Here is a 20,397-nt window from a genome sequence, read left to right as displayed (position 1 = left end):
CTGTCTATATCTACAAAAAAATCTTGCTGGTATTATGATAGGAATTATGTTAAATCTCATTAGAGGTTGAATGATGTCTCCTAAAAGGATATGTTAAAGTCTTAACCCATGTTATCTATGAATGCGACCTGATTTGGAAATACCAAGTTCCTTCCTCTCTCTGTTCCCATCATTTTCAATATATCCTTCTTAAAGAATTTTTCCAGAGCCCCTTTGCAAGCCACATAATTGTTCACACATGCATCTTATCACCCATACCCTGGCCAACATTTCCTCATCGACAGATATTCTTTTAATGAAAATGTGTTCTTAAAAAAACACACAAATATTTTTTACTCAGGGTACAAGCTTTGTTTTGAGCACTAGGGTACATGCAGTTTTTCAAGAAGACTGCATTAAAATGGACAGAATGGATGTGGCAATGTGGGTTGTCCTGTGTTTTTTTAAGACAAATAACCTTACTGTAACTGTTGTTGCACCTCAACTACCTGGCACTGTGTGGTGTAGCCCTGTCTCGTGGTCTCCTGGTTTGCACGCCAGCCTTGTCTGGGTGGGTCTGCTTTTCCTTTACAAAGTCATGGAATCCATGGATTCCTGAAATAAGAAGGTCCTTAAAAGGCTAAACGAGCTACTGAAAAAACTATGTTAGAGTTAGTTTCCAAGGTGAAAGTAAGTCTGTGGACAGAAAATGGCTCAGAAATCAGGTATTTTCTTTTTCTCTTACAGCCGACCTACAAGTGTAAGTTCGGAAGACAGTTTAGACGATGAGTCGGACTATGATCTGGTAACCATGTTATGTTGCTTGACTTAAATACACATTTTTTCTTTTGAAGTTAAAATTCCCTACTCCAAACATTCCACAACTTTCCAGGAGAAAATACAATTTTGATACTATTCTGCAACTGTGTATGTGGCTCAACTTTGTCATCAGGTATTTTATGAAAAAATAAGTGTCTATAAATAGGTAATAATTTAGGGGATATATATGACGGTCTTCCTGTAAGAAGCAGCCACTTCCTGACCTGACTGCCCATCATTCTATCGAGGCTTCAGATATACTGAGAAGCTGAACTGTCAGATAGATTGACCTTCGAGCAAACAGCCCTTCACAGCTCCAGGACTGGCTTTGAGCTACCCCCACCCTAAATACAACTGTAGAAACTCAAAAGAACTAAAAAAAAAAAAAACAAAACCCTTAAAAACACCATTATTATATATAAATAAATAAATAAATAAAGATATATATATATAATATACCTTACTCATCCTTTTAAATTATGGTAAAAAATCCTAACATAAAATTTACCACCTTAACCGCGTTTCAGGGTACGGCACAGCAGCGCTGACTGCCGCACACTGCGGGGGGGGGGGACAGGCCTCTGTGCCTTCTCTCTCATCTTGGGAGGCTGAGACTCCCCCTCACTGGACAGCTCCCCGTTCCCCGTTCCCTCTAGACCCTGGCAACCGCTGTTCTGTCTGATTATTTTACAGACCTCGTAAAAGTAGAATCATGCACTATTAGTTTTTTTGTGACTGGTTTCACTTAGCGTGTCTTCCCGGTTCATCCATGTTGTAAGGTTTCCTTCTTTTTAAGGTTAATATAATAGTCCATTGTATGACTATACCACATTTCTTTTATTTCTATTTTTTAAATTGTTTGGTTAGAGTTGTCCTCATTTTCCCCCCATTACTCTCCCCTGCCCTCCCCTCCCCCCACCTCCCACATTCAACCTCTCCTTGCCCCCCATGTTGTCTTTGTCCATGAGTTTTTACATGCTCCTTGACCCTTCCCCTTCTTCCCCCACCCCCCACCAATTTTCTTTATCCATTCATCCACAGATAGACATCGAGGTGTTTCCACCCTTTGGCTATAGGAAATACGATTAATATGGGAGTGTGAATACCCATCTTTTCAAAAATTAAATTTACTTAAAATAATATATACTTATTCCCAAAATTTTGGAAAATATGAAATAACTGAATACGGGGAAAAGGTGACCTTCGCTTCACCCCATCTTTATCTTCCTTCTATTTCTTCTCCCTTGCCTCTTCTGGCCATCCTTGCTTCTTCTCTCTTTTCCTCACCCTCTTCTTTTCACCCCAAACCTTTCATCTCCCCGCAACACCTCAAATATCCTCTTCCCGAGGGCCAGCTCTCAGGTGGAAATAGACTCCTTTGCCATTCCCTACCGTCTCTCCTTCACAAACAGAATCATATTCCAGAACATATTTTTCTACAGAAGCCACATGTATATAGACAGTATATTTCTAAATTATATTTTTCATTATTGATTGATTAGGAGCCAGAGCTTTATTTCAAAGAACCAGAAGAGTTGCTTCAAGTCCTCACAGAGTTGGAAGAGCAGAACCTTACTTTGGTACAATATTCTCAAGATGTAGACGAAAATCTTGAAGATGTGAATAAAAGAGAGAAACTCATACGGGATAAAATGTAAGTCATTGAAAACAAGGTTTATTCTATTAAGCAATTTCTAACCAGAGACAAAAATCCTATGTATTCATGTGTGGTCCTTTCTGGTGGTCTCTATTTAGGGTGAATATTTTATTAATAGTTTACATTGTGGAGTGTACAGAGTTGAAGTTATATTTACACTTAGTTTTAGTCCCTACTTCCCTTCATTTGTCAAACTATTTTCCTAGCTAACTATAACAAAAGATTAAAAGGAACCGATGTGCCCTCCTACTGCCTTAATTTTTGTTCCCCAGAGTTTGTACCCAGTCATCTGGCCAATCAAATCGTGTTTCCAAAGATACCGCTAACAAGTGCATCCTCCTCGGCTGTGACCCTCCTCAGCCAAACGGCGGACCCGCGCTGTCCTTTTGTAACACACACGCCAGTATGTCAGGGCCGTGATGGGAGGGGTTTCTGTCAGGGGAAGGACGCTGGGTTTGATGACTCACAAAATCCCTGTAGTAAAATTGGGTATTATTACAGTTTTGGTACACAGCTTCAAGTCACAGAGAACAGATCTTTATATATACCCATAAAGATGTATAGAACCTTTTTCCGAACAGTTGCTGGGCCAGAAGACGGCAATCTTTTTAAATAGTATGCCAAACTACATTAAACTTTGGAACAAACTAACTTGTTTAGAAGTTAGGATCCTAAAAACCATCTCACAGCCCTGTTACCACTCATGTACCCTTTTACTCCATGTCTCCCCTCCCAGTCCTGACAGCTACTGGCCCCCTACCCCTGGAGATAGGATTTGGGACGACAGGGTGGGAATGGCGTCCACGTCAGAATCCACCTCTAGATCTCTATCCGAGTCTCTGGGGGGGGGGGGGGGGGGGGGGCAGTCAGGAGTCTGTTTGTAGCCCTGGCTCCCCAGATGTTGGAGCACATGGACATAGGGGATCTCACACCCTGAGCTCCCAGCACCTCAACTTTGTTGCCCTCCATGGGGGGCGGGGGCGGGGGCAGGGGCAGGGGAATGGAGGACCTCAAAATGACCATAGTAGAGAGGAAGACACTGCTTCCTCACGGCAGTTATAAACAGACTGCATTTTTCTCACTTGAACCTGAAAAGTTGCCTGTACTTTGGCCATGTCTTAACCTCATATTTGGCTTGCCAGTTACAGGATGCTAACGCGCAATCTGGAAGGAGTGTTGAAGCTCCTGACTGATGGTTTATCTCACCAAACCACACATTACAGAGAAGTGTTTCTTTCTTTTTTTGCCATAGAAATAGCAACATAGAGTTTCTTTTAGAGCACAAGGAAATGCTTAAGGCTAACTGTCTGAGAGAAGAGGAAAAAGCAGCAGAACTCGAATTAAGGTCCAGGCTGTTTAATTTTGGAGAATTTAATTCAGAAGCCCAGGTAAGCCTTCTTTGCCCATGGTAATTTTATTCTGGCTCATGATGACGATTTGCACTCCCTGCGGACCAAGTATTGGGATGGGAGGATGAAAGGAAACCACAAGCCCCAGGCTGATGACAAAGGCAAAAAACCAGCTTGGAATGATCTTGTCTGTACCTAAGTCAGTTTACATAGTAGATAGAAAGCATTCAAACTGGCATCCAGGTTCTCTTAAAATGTTGCTCTAATTATTACAAAGTATGATGTTGAAATTTTCCCTCTATAAATACATTTTCTTCTAGTGAGTGTATACATATTGAAGTAGCTCACTGCCTGTGATCATTTGGATAGTAATTAAGGAGCAAATAATTAAGAGAGGAGACCCAGAATCAACACTAAATGGAATATTTGACCAACAGTGAGCTTGTAATAGGTCTTGGCCTCCTTGGTCCTGCATGGATGATTCATTATCGGAGCACCTGTAACACACACTAATGTACTCATTTATTTGCACATCAGTCTCTCCCAGCTGGATGCGAACCCCCTGAGGGCAGTGACTTCTTACCCTTCTTAGCTAAGTTTAGTGTCCCTAACTTAGGTGCTCAATAAATGTTTGTTGAATGAATGATTAGGTTTCTAGACCCACAACTCCAGCAAACATTGGTTTTCTTGTAAAAATCTGAAATAAAATGAAAATTCACGCTAATATGTGAGGTTAACATCACATTTATGGTTATGAACTTGATCTTCAAACAGGAGATTTGGGGAAACTATTATTGAATGACTGCGCTTCCCTAGCCATAGGGGAGCAGGGTCACGAAAAGCTCCCCTTTCCACACACACATTTCCTGGGGTGGTACAGCCCCCTGAGTCTGGAGGGGATGGAGCTGTGCACTGCTAGAGCAAGAAATGTGATGACAGCTATCTTTCGATTCTTCAATGCTAGTTTTTTTTAACCATTGTTTTAATTGTGGTAAAATATCCATAACATAAAATTTATCACTTAACCACTTTAAGTGTACAATTCAGTGGCATTCAATATATTCACAATGTTGTGTAACTATCACCACTATTCACAGAATTTTTCATCATTCCCAAATAGAAACTCTGTACCCACAAAACAGTACTTCCCCATCCCCCTTTCTTTCCAGCCTCTGATAAATCTCTTTTCTGCTTTCTCTCTAAACTTGCCTAAACTTTAGGTACTGTATATAAGTTAAATCATACAATTGTTGTCCCTTTGTGTCTGGCTTATTTCACTTAGCATGTTTTCAAGGTTCATCCATGTTGTAACATATAGCAGAATTCCTTTTATCACTGAAAAATACTCTATTGTATTTACATTTATCCATTCATCTGTTGATGGACACCTGGGTTGGTTCCACCTTTCAGTTCTGTTTAATTCTGAAGCTGCTTGACATGAAAAATTAAGATAATATGATTATTTCCCCCCTCCCTCACACCAAGCCCCTTTCATCCAAGTTTAGGGTAGCTATTTTTAAAAGCAGCTAAAACTTCAACACAACCTAAACAAAGAAGGTGCAGTTTATGTGAAATTTACTTGTAAAAGACTATCCATGAGATTTTGGTTGCAGGTAGTTTGGGCACCCAAGTATTATACCTTCCTAGAGATGTAAAATACCAGGTGGAAAGGGAAGGAGAGCCAAAAAATTGGCAGGGGAAAAGCATTCTTTTCTTAGAATGTTCTTGCTTGCCTACTCTCATTCTTTTAGGTCTCAACATGTGCAAAACATAATCCTTTATGAGAAAATAAACATAGTTGCACCTAATTTTGATATTCACAAAATTATCAGTTATTTGGAGCTATGATAACCATAAATTTTGATTCTTTCAAAACTTCCACACTCCTAATTGTACCTAATCCTCTAAAACATTTTCATTGATTTAAGGTTACTTTTATAACAAAAATTTAAACTCAGGTATAATGGAATACTCAAAAGTGCACAAACCATAAATGTATCTCTCCTCAAAGAATTTCCTCAGGAAAGAGACCATTACTAGCATCCTCTCCTGAAGGTGACCACTACCCTCACCTTTCCCACCATCGATCAGATTTTATGCTTTTGAACTTCATATAAATGGAATCGTGTTAATATGTCTGGCTTACCTGGCTCCTTTCTCTCAACGCTGTCTGAGATTCATCCAGCTTGTGTAGCAGCTGTTTTTTCATTTTCATTGGACATTTCATGAATGCAGAATGCATTCCTCTTTGGTTTAATTTTCCTTCCCACAGGGAGCCAATCCAGTTCAGTTGGGGTGGGGGGGGGTTGTTTATATTAAACACAAAGTAGAGAATGTGACATGGATTAGAATACAGAATCCTTGAGTTTAAATGACACCTAGACATCTCTCCATTCCTATCCAATTTTGATAAATTATTCCCCGTAAACATTGCTCTGGTCAGATCACTTCCTAATCTATTGAAAGGTACCTGAAGTTCTTATCCGGGTATTTATTTAGTCTTCCAAAACTCCGCCCCACTATACCACAGAAACAGGTACTAACTCCCACCCCTCCTAGCCACTCCTCCGAAGTGCTCTGGGCCGGGCCTGCCACCTGGTGGCAGACATAGGAATTGGACTGACACGGCTTCCGTCATCAGCAGGCCTGTATTGTATCCTTTATCTTTGCCCTTCTAGGTTGGTCCAGGCCCTCAAGCTCTTTTTCTTGGTATTTTCCTTAACCTCATTCCCTAATCCTATTTCTCATGCTGTTCGTACCTTAAGAAAACACTTCTCTTTGTCTTTTCCTTCCTTGCTTGACAGGAAGAACTTAAAGATACTGCATATCCATCTCCAAAACGTTTAAGTGTTCCAGGACTCCTTCAGAAATTTCCGTCAACTAATCATTCCCATATTAAAGTTGCTTCTTCTCAGAACCAGATTTCAATGCATTTTTTAAAAATGACTCACATGACAGCAATATTATTTTTCATGTCCTAAGAACATTTCAGCCCCTTGATGGGTTACTTCTTTTATATTTTTCTGTATTTCTAAAGATTTCTAAAGGAATGTGTGGTTAATATAAGTGGGAAATATAATATATGTTATTTAGACACGATGAGGGAAAAAGAGGAGCTTTTCGGCAAATAAGACTTGCTTTTTTTCTTTTATATTATTTTGTACTTCTCCAAGTTTTCTTAAAAAGCTTACTTTTAATATAATAAGTAAGCGTTACTGTAGAGAGAAAAAGGGTGAACAGGACCCTTTATGGTGAATAGGACCATGGAAAAGGTGGTTAAAGTAGGAGGTGGGGGACGAGCTGCTGGAAGTAAACTCTGGGTAACACCTTGTAACTACTGGTGGCTCCGTAAGGAGTCCCACGACTCCAGGAGTCACATCTGTCTTGAGTGTTACTTGTCCTTGGCTTCATGGTGATTCTCATCTTCTCGAGCAGAAGAAGGCAATGGGGCCGAAATCTTCCTGGAAAGCGATTAAATTGGCCCAGGACTTTATTGAGATCCTCTTAACTGCGAATGCCGGGTACAGACTGAAGAAAATGGATGCCAGTTTTACTTTGGTCCCGAAACACGTTATCTTCAAGCTCCAGCAGCTCTACCACCAGTTAAAATGGAGCAGTAGCCAGGTACAGGGATCAGCAGGTTTGGTCTAGGCCTCTGTTGAGCAGACTAGAACACTGCAATGGGTTCCCAATGGAGCTAGTGAAACTTAAACTTCTCTGCAGGCTTTTATAGGTCGGCCTGGGAAGCTGTTTGCTTGTAACTTTTCTTTAATTCCAGGAGAATTGCATTCATTTATTCAGCAAACATTTATTAAGTGTATAGTTATAAGCAAAGTGCTGTTTTAGATATAAATGTCAACCTAAGAAATAGCTCCTGCCCTTCAGGTGCTGACAGTCTATAAAGGAAGATAAGACATGCACGAAAAAACTATCATACAGGATTATACAGTTTTAGCAATTAGACTAGTAAGTGCAAAAAATAAAAATAAAAAGGAGCTCACAGCTGTGTTGCAAGGATGTACTGGAGTGTCAAAATAGGATTTAAAATGTGTACGTTGCCTCCACTTAAAATGCTTAGGGAATCAGATACCCAAAAACATTCAAGCAAAAGATTACAATTATAATTACTTTTTAGACCTAGATTGAACTGTTTTTAAAGAAAATAAGCCAAGCTGTTACTATAGCAATGATCTGACAATTAACTGTTATAAATATCATTGCTGCATTTTCTCACTGTTCTATGTAGCATTAAAGTTCTTCTTTTAAACAAAAAACTTTTGGTAGCATGTAAAAAAACCCTTTTCATTATAATACAATAAAATAGAACTTTACATTCATTGAACGAGCAAATAGTGACGAGAGGTTGTTTCCTGTTCTCCTTTTCTTCTCACTCTCAGGAAAAACTGATAGACTCTCTTAGTAAAAAAATTAATCAAGTGTACAAAGTCTGCATCGGAGATGGTGAGGTTGGCGGCCTCAACACAGTCCAAAAGCTAGTAAAGATAGAGTCTCGCCTGGTGGAACTGAGTGATCTCATTGAAACCATTCCCAAAGAAAATGTGGATGCAATTGAGAGGATAAAACAGAAAGAACGACGGCAAAAGTACAATATCTTATATAAGTGCAGTGAATGACTTAATGAGTAGCTGTTTTTTCCCCGAATTCCACATTTAGCAAGATCTCTCTTACATGGCGAGGATGACCACACAGACACAGTGGGAGGAACCAAAGCCAGCCCTGCCCTCCTCAGAGAGCCATTATTTAGAGGAGAGACATTCATCCTATGTTCTCATGAAATAAACGTGCCACTAACAATGTGAGCACGGCGAAGGAAGGGAACCAGGCAACCAGAAAGTTTACCAACTAATCTAGTTTGGGATGGGTAAGGGGTCCTTTTAGCTTGAAAAAGTGAGTTTTCGGGGTGAACATTCACTATTTATATCAACATTTTCGAGGAGCTATCCCGTGGAAGAATGGCGCTTGTGATGAAAAATCCCAAGGCGTATAGATTAGAAGCCCTTCACTGGAAAACCGCAGGGAGACTCAATCTATGAAAGAATTGTTTGAAGAGCCACGCAATGAGGGTTTTTCTCTGTGCCCAACTGCCAGCACTTCCACACATCACATTACACACCAATTCCTCCGTCCCTCAAGACAATCTCATGAGGGTTATGGTCCTGAAACTTGCCCCACCCCCACAAACCCACATCCTTGCCTAGCTTGGGAACTTTCAGAAGAATGCACCAATCTACAAATAATTCCCATACCAAGTTATATACTAACTTGATATATGAGTATTATATATGATATCCCTAGTATAATGTGGCACATAGAGAATGCTAACAGGTGGAATAATGTTCGCATTATAGCAATGTCGGGAGGCAGACTAGTACTGTGGCCAGGAGTATGTGCGTGAGAGCTAACCTACCTGAGTTCAATCCAGGCTCCACCTTGACAACTTTTGTGATGTTAGGCAGGCCAAATAATCTCTTATATTTCAGTTTATCTGTAAAATGGCAGGAATAATGGCAATAATGACTTGTAGTGCTGTTGTGAGGATTAAATTAAATGATCTATGTAAAAGCAATAAAGCATATTTGGCACATTGTAAGTACTCAAATATTAGCCATTAATATTAGATATTGTTATTGCTTACTGTATTACTATATGGGGGGATATTGATTCCCCACATAAAAATGAAGTCCAGAATATATTAAAGTGACCCTGATGGAATTATATCAAATATAAAGCAAATTTTTAAAAATTATACATGAAAGATGACTCCTTCCATAACATGACCTTTGACTAATTACACTAACAACATATTTTTTTACAGTAGGAAATAAATTGTCATCCAAGGGTAATTACAACTTATTTTCAGTAGTGACACATGAATCTAATTCCAATTGTTCATTGTTCTTATCAAGAGAATTTCAGTTGATTTTTCCCATGGTTTGGAGGCATCTAACATAATACTAATCTTGCATTAAAAATATTTGACAAATGTAACACTTAAAATTAAAGGCCCATAAAATAGCTATCACCTAGTGAATGCCTATTCCCCACCGGGTACTGGAGCACAGACTGCCTAGGTCATCTCATTTAATTTTACCCTCACAACAGCCCTAACAGAAACAAGATAAACTGCACTGGCCAGTCTTAAGTTGAGAGTCCCATCTGGAAAGATTAATGAGGAAATACACCTTTGTGGTAATTTGAACTATACGGGCGATCCCTTCTGTGTACTTCAGTAATGAAGGTTTAAGGGGATGGGGATAACTGGAAGCTATTCAAGGGGCTGAGGCACAGAGCAGCTGTGAGGTGCTGAAACGGGGGAGGGAGGATGAGAAGGCTTTGCTGAGGTGCGGCTCTACACCTGAGGGGGCTTTACGTCTTCCAAAACGGTGACATGCAGCTTCTTCCCATTTCAACACAATCGGGGTGTGCTGTTGGGCTTTCGCCCCTTGGTCAAAAGCCAGAGCTATGTGTGAAGATGAATTAGTACTCCATCATTTAACCTTGATGGAGACTTTGTAATATTTTGATAGTTCATTATCAAATATTAATAATGTTTAGGTCTTTTTTGTGATTCATAGTTAGGAGAACATTCTCCCTCTGCGTAGGTTGCGTGAAGAGAAAATGAAAGAAAAACAAAGACACCAAGAAGAAAGACTACGAGCCGCCCTGGAAAGAGCAGTAGCACAGCCAAAGAAAAAGGTTTGTGACTTGTTATCAATTGTCCGGCTGCAGGTGCTTCTGTGGTGTTAGAACAAACGGTTTAATTCGTCTAATCTATCCAGGTTAAACTTCAGTGAAATCTCTCTGGCTCACAGCTTCAATCCGTCTCTCTCCGGTTCCTTGTTATTTTTAGAATAATTCAAATTACTGGGTAACAGTTTTTCATTCGGCCTTTTTAGTAAAAGAAACTTGTCCCCTCCTCTTTTTCTTTCACTCCAGGTTCACAAAATCAGAGAATTTTAAAGACTAATTTTTTGAATAGGTAGTACAAGCATATGTTTCAAAGTTCAAAAGATATGAGAGAGTCTGGTTATCCTCCGTTCCCCTCCCTGGAGGCAACAACTGCTAACAGTTTCATTCCAGTCCTCCTAGAAATAGCCTATGCATTTGTATATGTTCGTTTTACAAATGATAACTATGAACCTTGCTCCTTTCACTTGACAATTGGAGACAGTGAACCCAGAGAAAAACAATGAGATTAATAGTTTAAGTTGCAATGATATACACTCAGCGTCACTTCAGATTCAGAAGACGAGTCAGGACCAGAAGCTGACCCACAGTGAATGCTTATTGTGTACCTCACTACCAGCCTGTTGAGGTACTTAAAAAAGTTCCGAAGCTTGGTAGTTACAAATATGTCAAAAAGCAACGATTACCTTAAATTCTTTTGTTTACATAAGCATTTCATCTGAAAGGGTACCTGCACTTCTCCAGTTCAACTCTGCCTATGAACATCTGACTTGCCCTCTTCTTCCCAAGGGGGAATTAACCATTCATCACGGCCCATACGCAAATGCTCTTCATTAAACCCACAACGTCGAAGTGCTTATTCTTAAATAGATCTCTCCTTCCAGACCACGAGTGAGTTTTATAACCTTTGTATCTCCAATGCCTGGCACACAGTGGATACTCGACAAACACTTATTGAATTAATGGACTGAAAATGACAATGAAAACTAAAATTCGAAGTAAAATGGTGATCCGATAAGTTGACAATGTATGAAAACCTGATAGTTCTTACCCAGCTGGGACACTTCATCACTGTAAATTTTCTTAGTTTTTTTATTTTTTATTGAATTTATTGGGGTGACACTGGTTAATAAAATTACACAGGTTTCAGGTGCAGTTCCACTATACATCACCTGTATATTGTATTGTGTGTTCAACACCCCAAGTTGTCTCCTCCTGTCAACACTTCAGACAGTATTAGTAATGAAAGTTATCAAAGGACATCACTGACGGTGAAAATAAACTCTGATTTTAGACAAGGGATTCAGGAATCATGGTCCCTCCATGATTATACCAAAGGACATTCCGTTGGTATAATCATGGGGAATAGCACTATTGTTATTCAGTTCACTGAGGTTAGGAATGTCAAACATTCTGCAATGCAAGGGACAGTCTCACATCCAGATAATGCCCCTGTTGGGACACAATGGAGATGTCCCATCAAATCTCACCTCCAGTAGAATATATAACAATAGATTTTCCACCTATTTAATTGACACAAACTCAGATGTAAAAGCTAAACAAAAAAGATTACAGGGAAAAGACTAAAAGACAAATATAATTAGTATGATATGCTTGGGTGTATGCTCCGTAGAGAATGAATAGGCGTGAAACCAAGGATTTCCCTAAGCCTGTTCTGATGGCAACACACAGAATTACTAGTGTTTAAGATAGTACATGGTTTTCTCAAGTTTTTATTCAAAAATGAACAGAATTTTTAAATGCTGGTCAATTGGTACTCAGCAGAAAAAAGGGATCTCTAACCAGTGGAAGAAAAACTAGCTATGACACTGAGAAATGAATTGTGGCCTCAAACGTGGTTCTTTCTGACCATGTCTGAGACAACCTTACCTTAAACCTCCCCCACTTCCCGTAAAACCTGTCTGCTATGTCTTCTGCACAGTACAGCGCTCCACTTGTTACTAAGTTTTGTCTACCACGCTGGACATCCATTAAATTATCAACCCCTTTGTAACCGACTATTTACTATTTCAAACCATATTATTCCTTGGAAAAGATCAAGTTAATTAGTATTTTCCTTATACTTCAATAGAAAAAGACTATGCCAAAGAATAATAAGTATTTTTTCTTTTGTTTCAGCTGGGAAGACGACTTGTGTATCGTTCAAACCCTCCATCTGGTAACAAACAAGAACTACTTTTAGTCCAGGCTACAAGAACAAGATCAATAGAGGAGGAGTATTTTTTCACTTGAATAGGAGCAGTAAGACAGCAGTATGATGTTTAAGCACATTGTATAGATTCTGTTTCACAGTAATGGCAATACTCTGTACCATATGCTGGCCTAACCAATTTGAGAAAGACATGCTGTTGTTCTGATGGTTATAGAATTGGAAATGGAAGTTACTTTCTTTTGTTGAAGACTTTTATTACCCATGGCCTAAGTATTATTTTAAACATTTTATATCTATACTTTGAGCTGTCCCAGTTGGGAATATACATCCAAAGTTACTTTACTGATGTAACTATACACTGAATGGCCATTAAATTGCAATAGTGGCATTCTCCGACAACACGAGACTTTAAATTATCTATTTTTCCCAACCAGTCCACAGGAAAGTTCATAGTATACATTTCATCACTGTGGAATACGTGGAGTACATATTTTAATAATGTACAACTCTAAAACATGTGAAGAGTTTCTGAGGGGTTTACAATGTAAATGAAAACCACAAGGTTATGTTCTCAGAACCTAACAGTGAGAACGGTTTGTAATTCACGTTAAGCAATACTGTTCGGAAACTTCATTCTCTTAAGTGAACCAACTGTGTCTTCAGCTGACATGTCAGTTCATAATTTGTTGTGTTCTATATCCATAAGCAATTTTCAGGCGATGTTTCATTTTAGCTATAATGTGTGTATATTATTAAGCTTACATGTAATTTGTCTACTAAAATAACACATTATATGTTAAGTCTAGGAAAATATTTAAACTTTACACATGTCAAAATGGCTCAAAAATAACTAAAAAAAAGTTGCTTTTAAAAGGTCTCAGTTAATATGTAATTACAAGAAAAGGGCTGAAATTCACCTTCATAAACATTTATAAAGCATATAAATAACTTTCCTTTACAGACAAAAACAAGAGGATTGGGCTTATTAAAGAAAACCAATTTGAGCGAAGCTGGGTGGCTTTTAGGGCATTACTTTTGTGAATAATTTCAAATGTTTCAACATTTGAGTTTTGCATGTAAATATCTGAATATGAATAGTTCACAAGTCAAGTTGAAAAACAAACATATATTTTATTATCTAGAAACAAATATAAAAAAATTTCCCACAAAAGATGCTATTCTCTCATCTCCCCATCTTCTTCCTCTTCTTCAACACCCCTGATATAAAGGACATTATTACACCTGTAAATAGAAAAACAGTCCATTTTGTTGTTCTAACAGGATACCATATATGATTCACAATTACTAGATTATATTCATTACAAAAATACAGAATACTAAATTTTCTATATAGCATTTTTTCTTCTCTTATTTAAAAAATGTTTTTACCACTGATTTGTTAAAAAGCACATGGCACTTATTTTTTTTACCATGTGGTAGTTATAAATGGTATCTCTATGGCCTTTCAAAGGGAATAATGACTAAAATTTGGAGGTATATAGTTTCGGGAAATGAGCATTCACGAGAGTCCCTAACAGCAGCCAGATCCAACTAAAATTCAAAACCAAGCGCTTACCATTAAAACCACTAAAAAAAGTTAAAGCTAAGATCTAGAAAGTTTAATACTAATACAAAAAAGATCTTATGGATGAACACCGCCAAAATATTTAAATCTATAACAAATTTAGCAATTTCTAAGATTCCTGAAGTGTAGTTTTAGAATGTTAAGTTAAATTGATAGTGATTTTAAAAAGTAATTCTGAAATTGAGGCACTAAACTAGTTCATTTAGATGGGTCTTTCTAATGCTAACCAGTAACTCCTTGTATGTAATACTCCTGTTTTCTTACCTTATTAAAACTTCACCCAGGTGCCCAGACAATGCTCCGTCTATGTATTCTTCTGTGTTTGCAAGCTTTAAATAAAGAGAAAATATGTTAATAATACAAATGAAAAACAGTAAAACACACTAAGTACTGGTGAGAGAACTTAACTGAGACCATTCTATACCAATAACTCATATTTTTCTGTAATTAATGTAAGATTAGTTTTTCTATTACTATTGTAGTACTTTTGGTTTCATATATTTGATAAAGTTAACATTGATGGATGTAGAGCTACTATATAATAAAGTTTGTTTCAACATAGTTTTAAAAATCTCAGTTGTGTAGTATTTCTTTCTACTAGACATTAAAACAACGTGTCAAGGAATGCAGTCTCCCAATTTGTGAATAAGCTGATTAAAAAATTTTCAGTTTTCCAAAAATTCAGTTTTTTAGAAGCAATCATTAACTTTCCTTGGAATAATTTTATATTGTAGTATTATACTGAGAAACCCAATGGGTGCACAAAGTTATAACTAAAATACTTTTATGTTAGTCACCAACCAAACCAAAGAACTGAATAAGAAGTTTTTAGCCCTCTGGGGGCGGGGGGGCAGGGCTGGGAATACAAGAAAGAAAACTGTACTTGAACAAGAGTTAAATAAAAATTTTTTAAAAAAAGAAGTTTTTAGCCCTGACTGGTGTGGCTCAGTGGGTCAGGCATCATCCCACAAACTGAAAGGTGGCTGGTTCGATTCTAAGTCAGGGCACATGCCTGGGTTGCGGGCCAGGTCCCTGGTTGGGGGTGTCCAAGAAGCAACTGATCCATGTTTCTCTGTTTCTTACTCCCCCCCCCTTTTACCTCTAAAATTAAATAAAGTCTTTGAAAACCTTTTAAAAATCTGTCTGCTAATAAACAGGAAAAGACAAGTTCTTAAAAGGAGGTTAAACAATGAAGAGTAACCTTACACACTTCAGTTACTAAATAAATAAATCACAAGGATATAATGTACAGGACAAAGAATACAGTCAATATCATAACAACTGTACAGTGACAGCTGCTTACTGAACTCACTGTGGATTTCACTCTGTAAAATACAGAGAAGATTGCTATGTTGCACACCTAAAACCAAGTAATTGTGTCAAATTATATTTTAATTAAAAGCAGAACTCATTAAAAATTTTTGACCCAAAACACCTTAGGAATTGAGATTTGAAATTCATTCATAAATATTTAAACCCAACATTTTCCTTACTGAATTGTGGCTGGTGGGTTACATACTATTATATGATAAACATTTGTTTATAAGGGGGATCTTTTAGAGACTTAAAGTTTGATGAAAGCCTTCATGTTTCAACTGTTAAATGTGAGATGTTTAAAAGTTTTTAAAAAGTAGCATTTATAGTTAGGGAACTATATTACTTCTAATTTTACATCAAAATGTTTAGCCTTTCTTCTATATATAGGTAATAAACTCTACTTTTAATTTATTAAAGATCATAATCTGTGCTAAGACTCACAGAAGACATGAGCAGGAAAAAAAGGTGAGGGAAGTTTCCTTTGTTAGCTAGGCAACTGGCAACGTGGAGGAAAAATAGGGCATATAGAGGATGTGAGGTAAGGCACGTAAAATGTGTTAATGAATTAATACTGCTACTGGCTATTATTCCCTCTCATACAGAGAACAAGAAGTAACCTATACCAGACAGGTTTTGTCTGATACACATGTGTTTGCTGAGACAACTAGTTTTGTATGTAACAGCTCTCGGAAATAATGTATTACTATCAACGGATTTCTTTAAAAGTGATTTTTGGCACATAGTCCTCACCATCACTTAAAGCGCCCTCTCTGACTATATCTGCAAGCTTTCTACCGTCATTCCCCTCCTCATTCATTCTGCTCCAGCCTTCTTGCTGGGCCTTGAACATACCAACCACGTTCCTAACACAAATCCTTTGCTCTCGCGCTGTTGCCCTCAAAGTGGAACGTTCTCCCTCCAGCTGCTCTCACTTTTCAGCAACTGTTCAGCTGCTGGCTCAGCTCTGGTCCCTGTTTCAACTTCCTCCCTCAGAGAGGCTCTCCTGGGCCATCCTATCTAAGATTGCACGCTCTGTCACTGTTCCCCTCCTGCTTTCTTCTTCTCCGAGGCACCCATCTTCACCTGATACCACATCATATTGTGTTACCATCTCCCACCACTACAGCCAACTGCTTGAGGGCAGGGACTTCGTTTTGTTCAGTGGGACTGACTGGGCCCGGCACACAACGAGTGAGCAAACTCAAAGGCACTATCCGCGTGGTTCCAGGGGTACATTTCAAACCTGGCAAGCTCATTAGGAAGTTACATTACTTTTAAAACCAAATATGTGGTAGTAGTCTTTATTCATTTCTTCTACTGATACAATTCCTGTCACATAAAATTCACTTTTAAGTGTATGAAGTATACAAGTCAGTGCTTTTAAAACTGTATAGCCATCACCACTATCCAAGTCTGGAACATTTTCAGTATGTGGGATGTGTTCTTTCAAACTTTTCTATGGCCTTAGCAAATGATTCCTGCTTGGGGAATTTTCCAGGTGAAAAGCACACTCTACAAAAACTTGGGGGACCTGAGCATCATCTGTTCAGGTAGAAAACAGTATGGCAGTTCCTCAAGAAATGAACAATTACTGTGTGACCCAGCGATTCCATTTCTGGATATGTACCCAAAACACCTGGAAGCTGAGATCCTAGCAGGTGTTTGTGCAGCCGTGTCTGCTGCATTATTCACAGTAGTCGAAAGATGGAAATAATTCCAATGTCTACCAACAGAAGAATGGATCAAAATAACATACAATGGGATATTATTTCAACCCTAAAAGAAATTAAATTCTGATACATGCTACACCAGGTATGAGCTTTGAAAATTAAGTTAAATAAGCCAAAAGGATAAACTGTAGGATTCCATTTAGATAAGGAACCTAGAATAGAGAGACAGAAAGGTTACTTTTTAGTGGGCAGAGTTTCAGTTGAGAATGATAAAAAACTCGAGAAACTGATAGGGGGGATGGCTGTACAACAATGTGAACGTACTTAATGCCACTGAGTTGTACACTTGAAAGTGGTTAAAGTGGTAGTTTTTATGTTATATAAAAACTGCATCACAATTTAAAAAAACTTGGCTGAAACACCTACAGAAGTATACGGAAGTAAAACAGACATGCAGTCATTTGATCAATTCATTATGCTGATAGGTCCTTTCCCTCAAGAAATGCTTTTTACTCTGACGACGTGCCTTTAGCATTCATTAAAAGACTTAAGAATTTCACTTGAAAAATTTCTCTCAGAGCTATGTGCTACTTGAAAGCTTTTTCTTTTCCTGCAAACGAGTGTGTTTCCCTCCTAGCATTATGAACCAAAGGTCTGAGCTCTCCTTACTGTTCACAATTAGGAGTCAAATCTGTGGCTGTGTTTTAGTTTAACACCATGTCTCACTCGTAGTTCCTTATGGCTATACCAGCCTCCCTGACCTTGACATTTTTCCTTAACTTTTGCTCTAACTGTCAATTTAAATAATTTCATCCTCATAAGTCACACTAAACCTTAGAGGACTAAGGAGAAGAAAAGTAAACACAATTTAATAATTTTTATAAGTCTTTAGCTTACCTGCATGTTCATATAGCCATCCACAGATACGAGATAGCCTTTGTACTCCATTCCCCACTTAAGTTTCACCATTACTGGCTTTCCTGTTAATCCATTGAGGAAAGGTTTGGGGTTGAGGGGCAAACTCTGCACAAAAAAACAAACCAAAAACAACTCAAGTAACTTCTAGAGCTCCGCACCCACCACCTACTCTCTGCTACCAAATCACCAATATTTCATGGTATCCAAAAGAAGCAAACTCTTGACTCGCTCTCACATTATTTTCACTTTTATTTGTTGAAGAGCATCAGAGAAATTTAAATATCCAGTCAGCCAATTTCATCTTCAAACCACAAAAACTTTTTCATTATTCCCTTAAGAAACACCAAATAGCTATTAAACATCACCCACTGTTTCAGGTTATAAAGAAAACAATGAAAGGACAGTGGAAAAAAAATGCAGGTGACAGCCCCAGTCCTCATGAGGCTCACAGTGGGAGGAGAAGTGCAGAACACACTCGAACAGACAATTCTATTGCAACGCAGAGCATGGCCCTCTTTTGGTGTAAGGGTACCAAACCAATCCAGCATTAAGAGAAAAGGAAAAGCTGCCCGAAGTCATGGTTCCATTTTAAGGAAGAGAGATATTTCTAGGAGGGAAAACAGCTCTTCTAGGCAGAGACTACACATGTAACAAGAAAGAAGGAAGCAACAAGGTGATCTCAGGGACACACAAATACAGGGCTCTCCAAGTCCCACACAGGCTGCAGAACGAAGAGGGGGCAGATCACACCTGACAGTCTTGCTTGAATTCTAGGAGCTAGAACTGGGACTTACTTGACTTAGCAGTGCCCTTACAGATGAGCTAATCACTGAATGTTTGCTTATTCAGCAAAGCAGAAGTATCCTCTGTAAATTCACTTCTTTTCCTTCTTTCATCTGCTCACCCATCAGCCCAAAGAACCTTAGCTAATAAACCCTTTTAAGATAAACATATTCAGAGTCATCTCAAAGGACACGAAAATTACGGCAAAAACCTCCTAATAAAGTGTCCAGTTTTCACTCTTGTATTTCTCCAACTTATTGTCCACATGGCTACTGTCACTTTTATCATGTCACATCTCTGCTTAAAATGCTTCAGTGGCTTCAAACTGCATGTGGAGTTGAATCCTGACCTCCTAATGTGGCCCGAGAGGTCCTGCCGGACCCCATCTCATAACCACAGTTGTTGCAAAAGCCTGTGGCTTTCCGTTACCCTCCCAGTGGTCGAGCCTTATTTCCAGCCTTAGGGCCAATACCCACGTTCCCTGAGCCTGGTACTCTCTTCTTTCTGTTCTTTAAGGGGCGATATTTCCTTACATTTAGGTCAGGTTACACCCCTCCCCTTCCAAGGATGCCGCCCCTGACCACTATTCTAATGTACCCTCTCGCCCCCTCACAGCATCCTGTTTGCTTCCTTCTTAGCACTTAATATTATTTGCAATGACATATTTGTTAGTATTTGATTAATGTCTGTCTCCCACGCCTGATGGAATTAACCTAGGCCAGGGTCCGCATCCTTTCCTTTCCCCTCATATTCCAACCACCTAGCACAGTATCTGGCAGGTAGCATGCGCTCAATAAATATTTGCTAAACGAACAAATCAACGCTCCAAAGCCTGGGCGCTATAGTCCCAATATGGAGGAATGAAAGCACACTTTCATTTCAAAGCGGGACGTGAAAACCCTCTTTGTCTTTACCCCGTGGCCCCAGCCAGCAAAAACACCTCAGGCTCACATTCAAACCAAAGCAGAAGGGGAAAGCGGCAGGGACACTCCCGGGGAGCCCAGGGCCACCGAAGGAGCGGAGTCTCAGAACCCCTGGGCAGAGAGGAAAGGGCTGGGACAGCCTGCGCGGCATCTCGCCTTGCGCGGATGAATGGGAAACGTGCGAACCAGCCAGCAGGCCTCGCGACGCTGTTTACACGCTCTCCCTCGCTCCCCGGAGGTTCCTTACCATTGCGACGACGAGCAAATGCTGCAGATTTCTCGCCACGGACCCAGCTCTGGTCCGTCTCTCCTGACTAGAGCACCTCGAGCAGAGCTCAAATCGCGGAGCTTTAAGACAAATGGCCGCCAAAAAGCAGCGTGACCCTTCACCTCCGACTACAGCTCTTGCGCTTCTGTGATTGGACGCAAAGAGATGTGCGCTGATTGGAGGAGGTGAGCAGGGTCTCCTGGCAACCAGAGACGCTGCGATTGTCCGTTACTTTTCAGAGACTCCAA

The 20,397-nt window shown here is 39.2% G+C and overlaps 2 protein-coding genes across 2 annotated transcripts in view; one reads left to right on the top strand and one right to left on the bottom strand.

Moving 5' to 3' along the window:
- The window catches only part of CCDC38 (coiled-coil domain containing 38), a 39,523-nt gene extending 25,824 nt beyond the window's left edge, over positions 1–13,699 (top strand). Inside the window, exons 12-17 of the mRNA XM_037068355.1 lie at positions 727–784; positions 2,301–2,452; positions 3,708–3,843; positions 8,202–8,407; positions 10,428–10,521; positions 12,652–13,699. Of these exons, the coding sequence (XP_036924250.1) occupies positions 727–784; positions 2,301–2,452; positions 3,708–3,843; positions 8,202–8,407; positions 10,428–10,521; positions 12,652–12,765 (760 nt within the window). The 3' untranslated portion in view covers positions 12,766–13,699. The remainder of the gene's footprint in view (positions 1–726; positions 785–2,300; positions 2,453–3,707; positions 3,844–8,201; positions 8,408–10,427; positions 10,522–12,651) is intronic.
- Positions 13,700–13,796: 97 nt separating this feature from the next.
- On the bottom strand, positions 13,797–20,269 carry SNRPF (small nuclear ribonucleoprotein polypeptide F). Its single transcript, XM_037067819.1, has 4 exons — positions 20,129–20,269; positions 18,155–18,280; positions 14,535–14,599; positions 13,797–13,927 (listed from the first exon to the last, which is right to left on the bottom strand). The coding sequence occupies exons 1-4, from the start codon at positions 20,129–20,131 to the stop codon at positions 13,861–13,863; spliced, it is 261 nt and encodes an 86-aa protein (XP_036923714.1). The 5' UTR covers positions 20,132–20,269; the 3' UTR covers positions 13,797–13,860.
- Between the last annotated feature and the right edge of the window lie 128 nt (positions 20,270–20,397).

The sequence above is a fragment of the Sturnira hondurensis genome, unplaced genomic scaffold (genome assembly GCF_014824575.4).
Source record: "Sturnira hondurensis isolate 20B ecotype Veracruz unplaced genomic scaffold, ASM1482457v3 Scaffold0017436, whole genome shotgun sequence".
NCBI classification, from domain to species: domain Eukaryota; kingdom Metazoa; phylum Chordata; class Mammalia; order Chiroptera; family Phyllostomidae; genus Sturnira; species Sturnira hondurensis.
This window is presented reverse-complemented; position numbering and strand designations above follow the sequence as displayed.

Coding starts and splice junctions, on each gene's coding strand:
- SNRPF (XM_037067819.1), bottom strand. Junction 14,600..18,154: donor ATGGCTATATGAACATGCAG/GTAAGCTAAAGA, acceptor CTTTATTTAAAG/CTTGCAAACACAGAAGAATA. Junction 13,928..14,534: donor CTGGGTGAAGTTTTAATAAG/GTAAGAAAACAG, acceptor TTCTATTTACAG/GTGTAATAATGTCCTTTATA.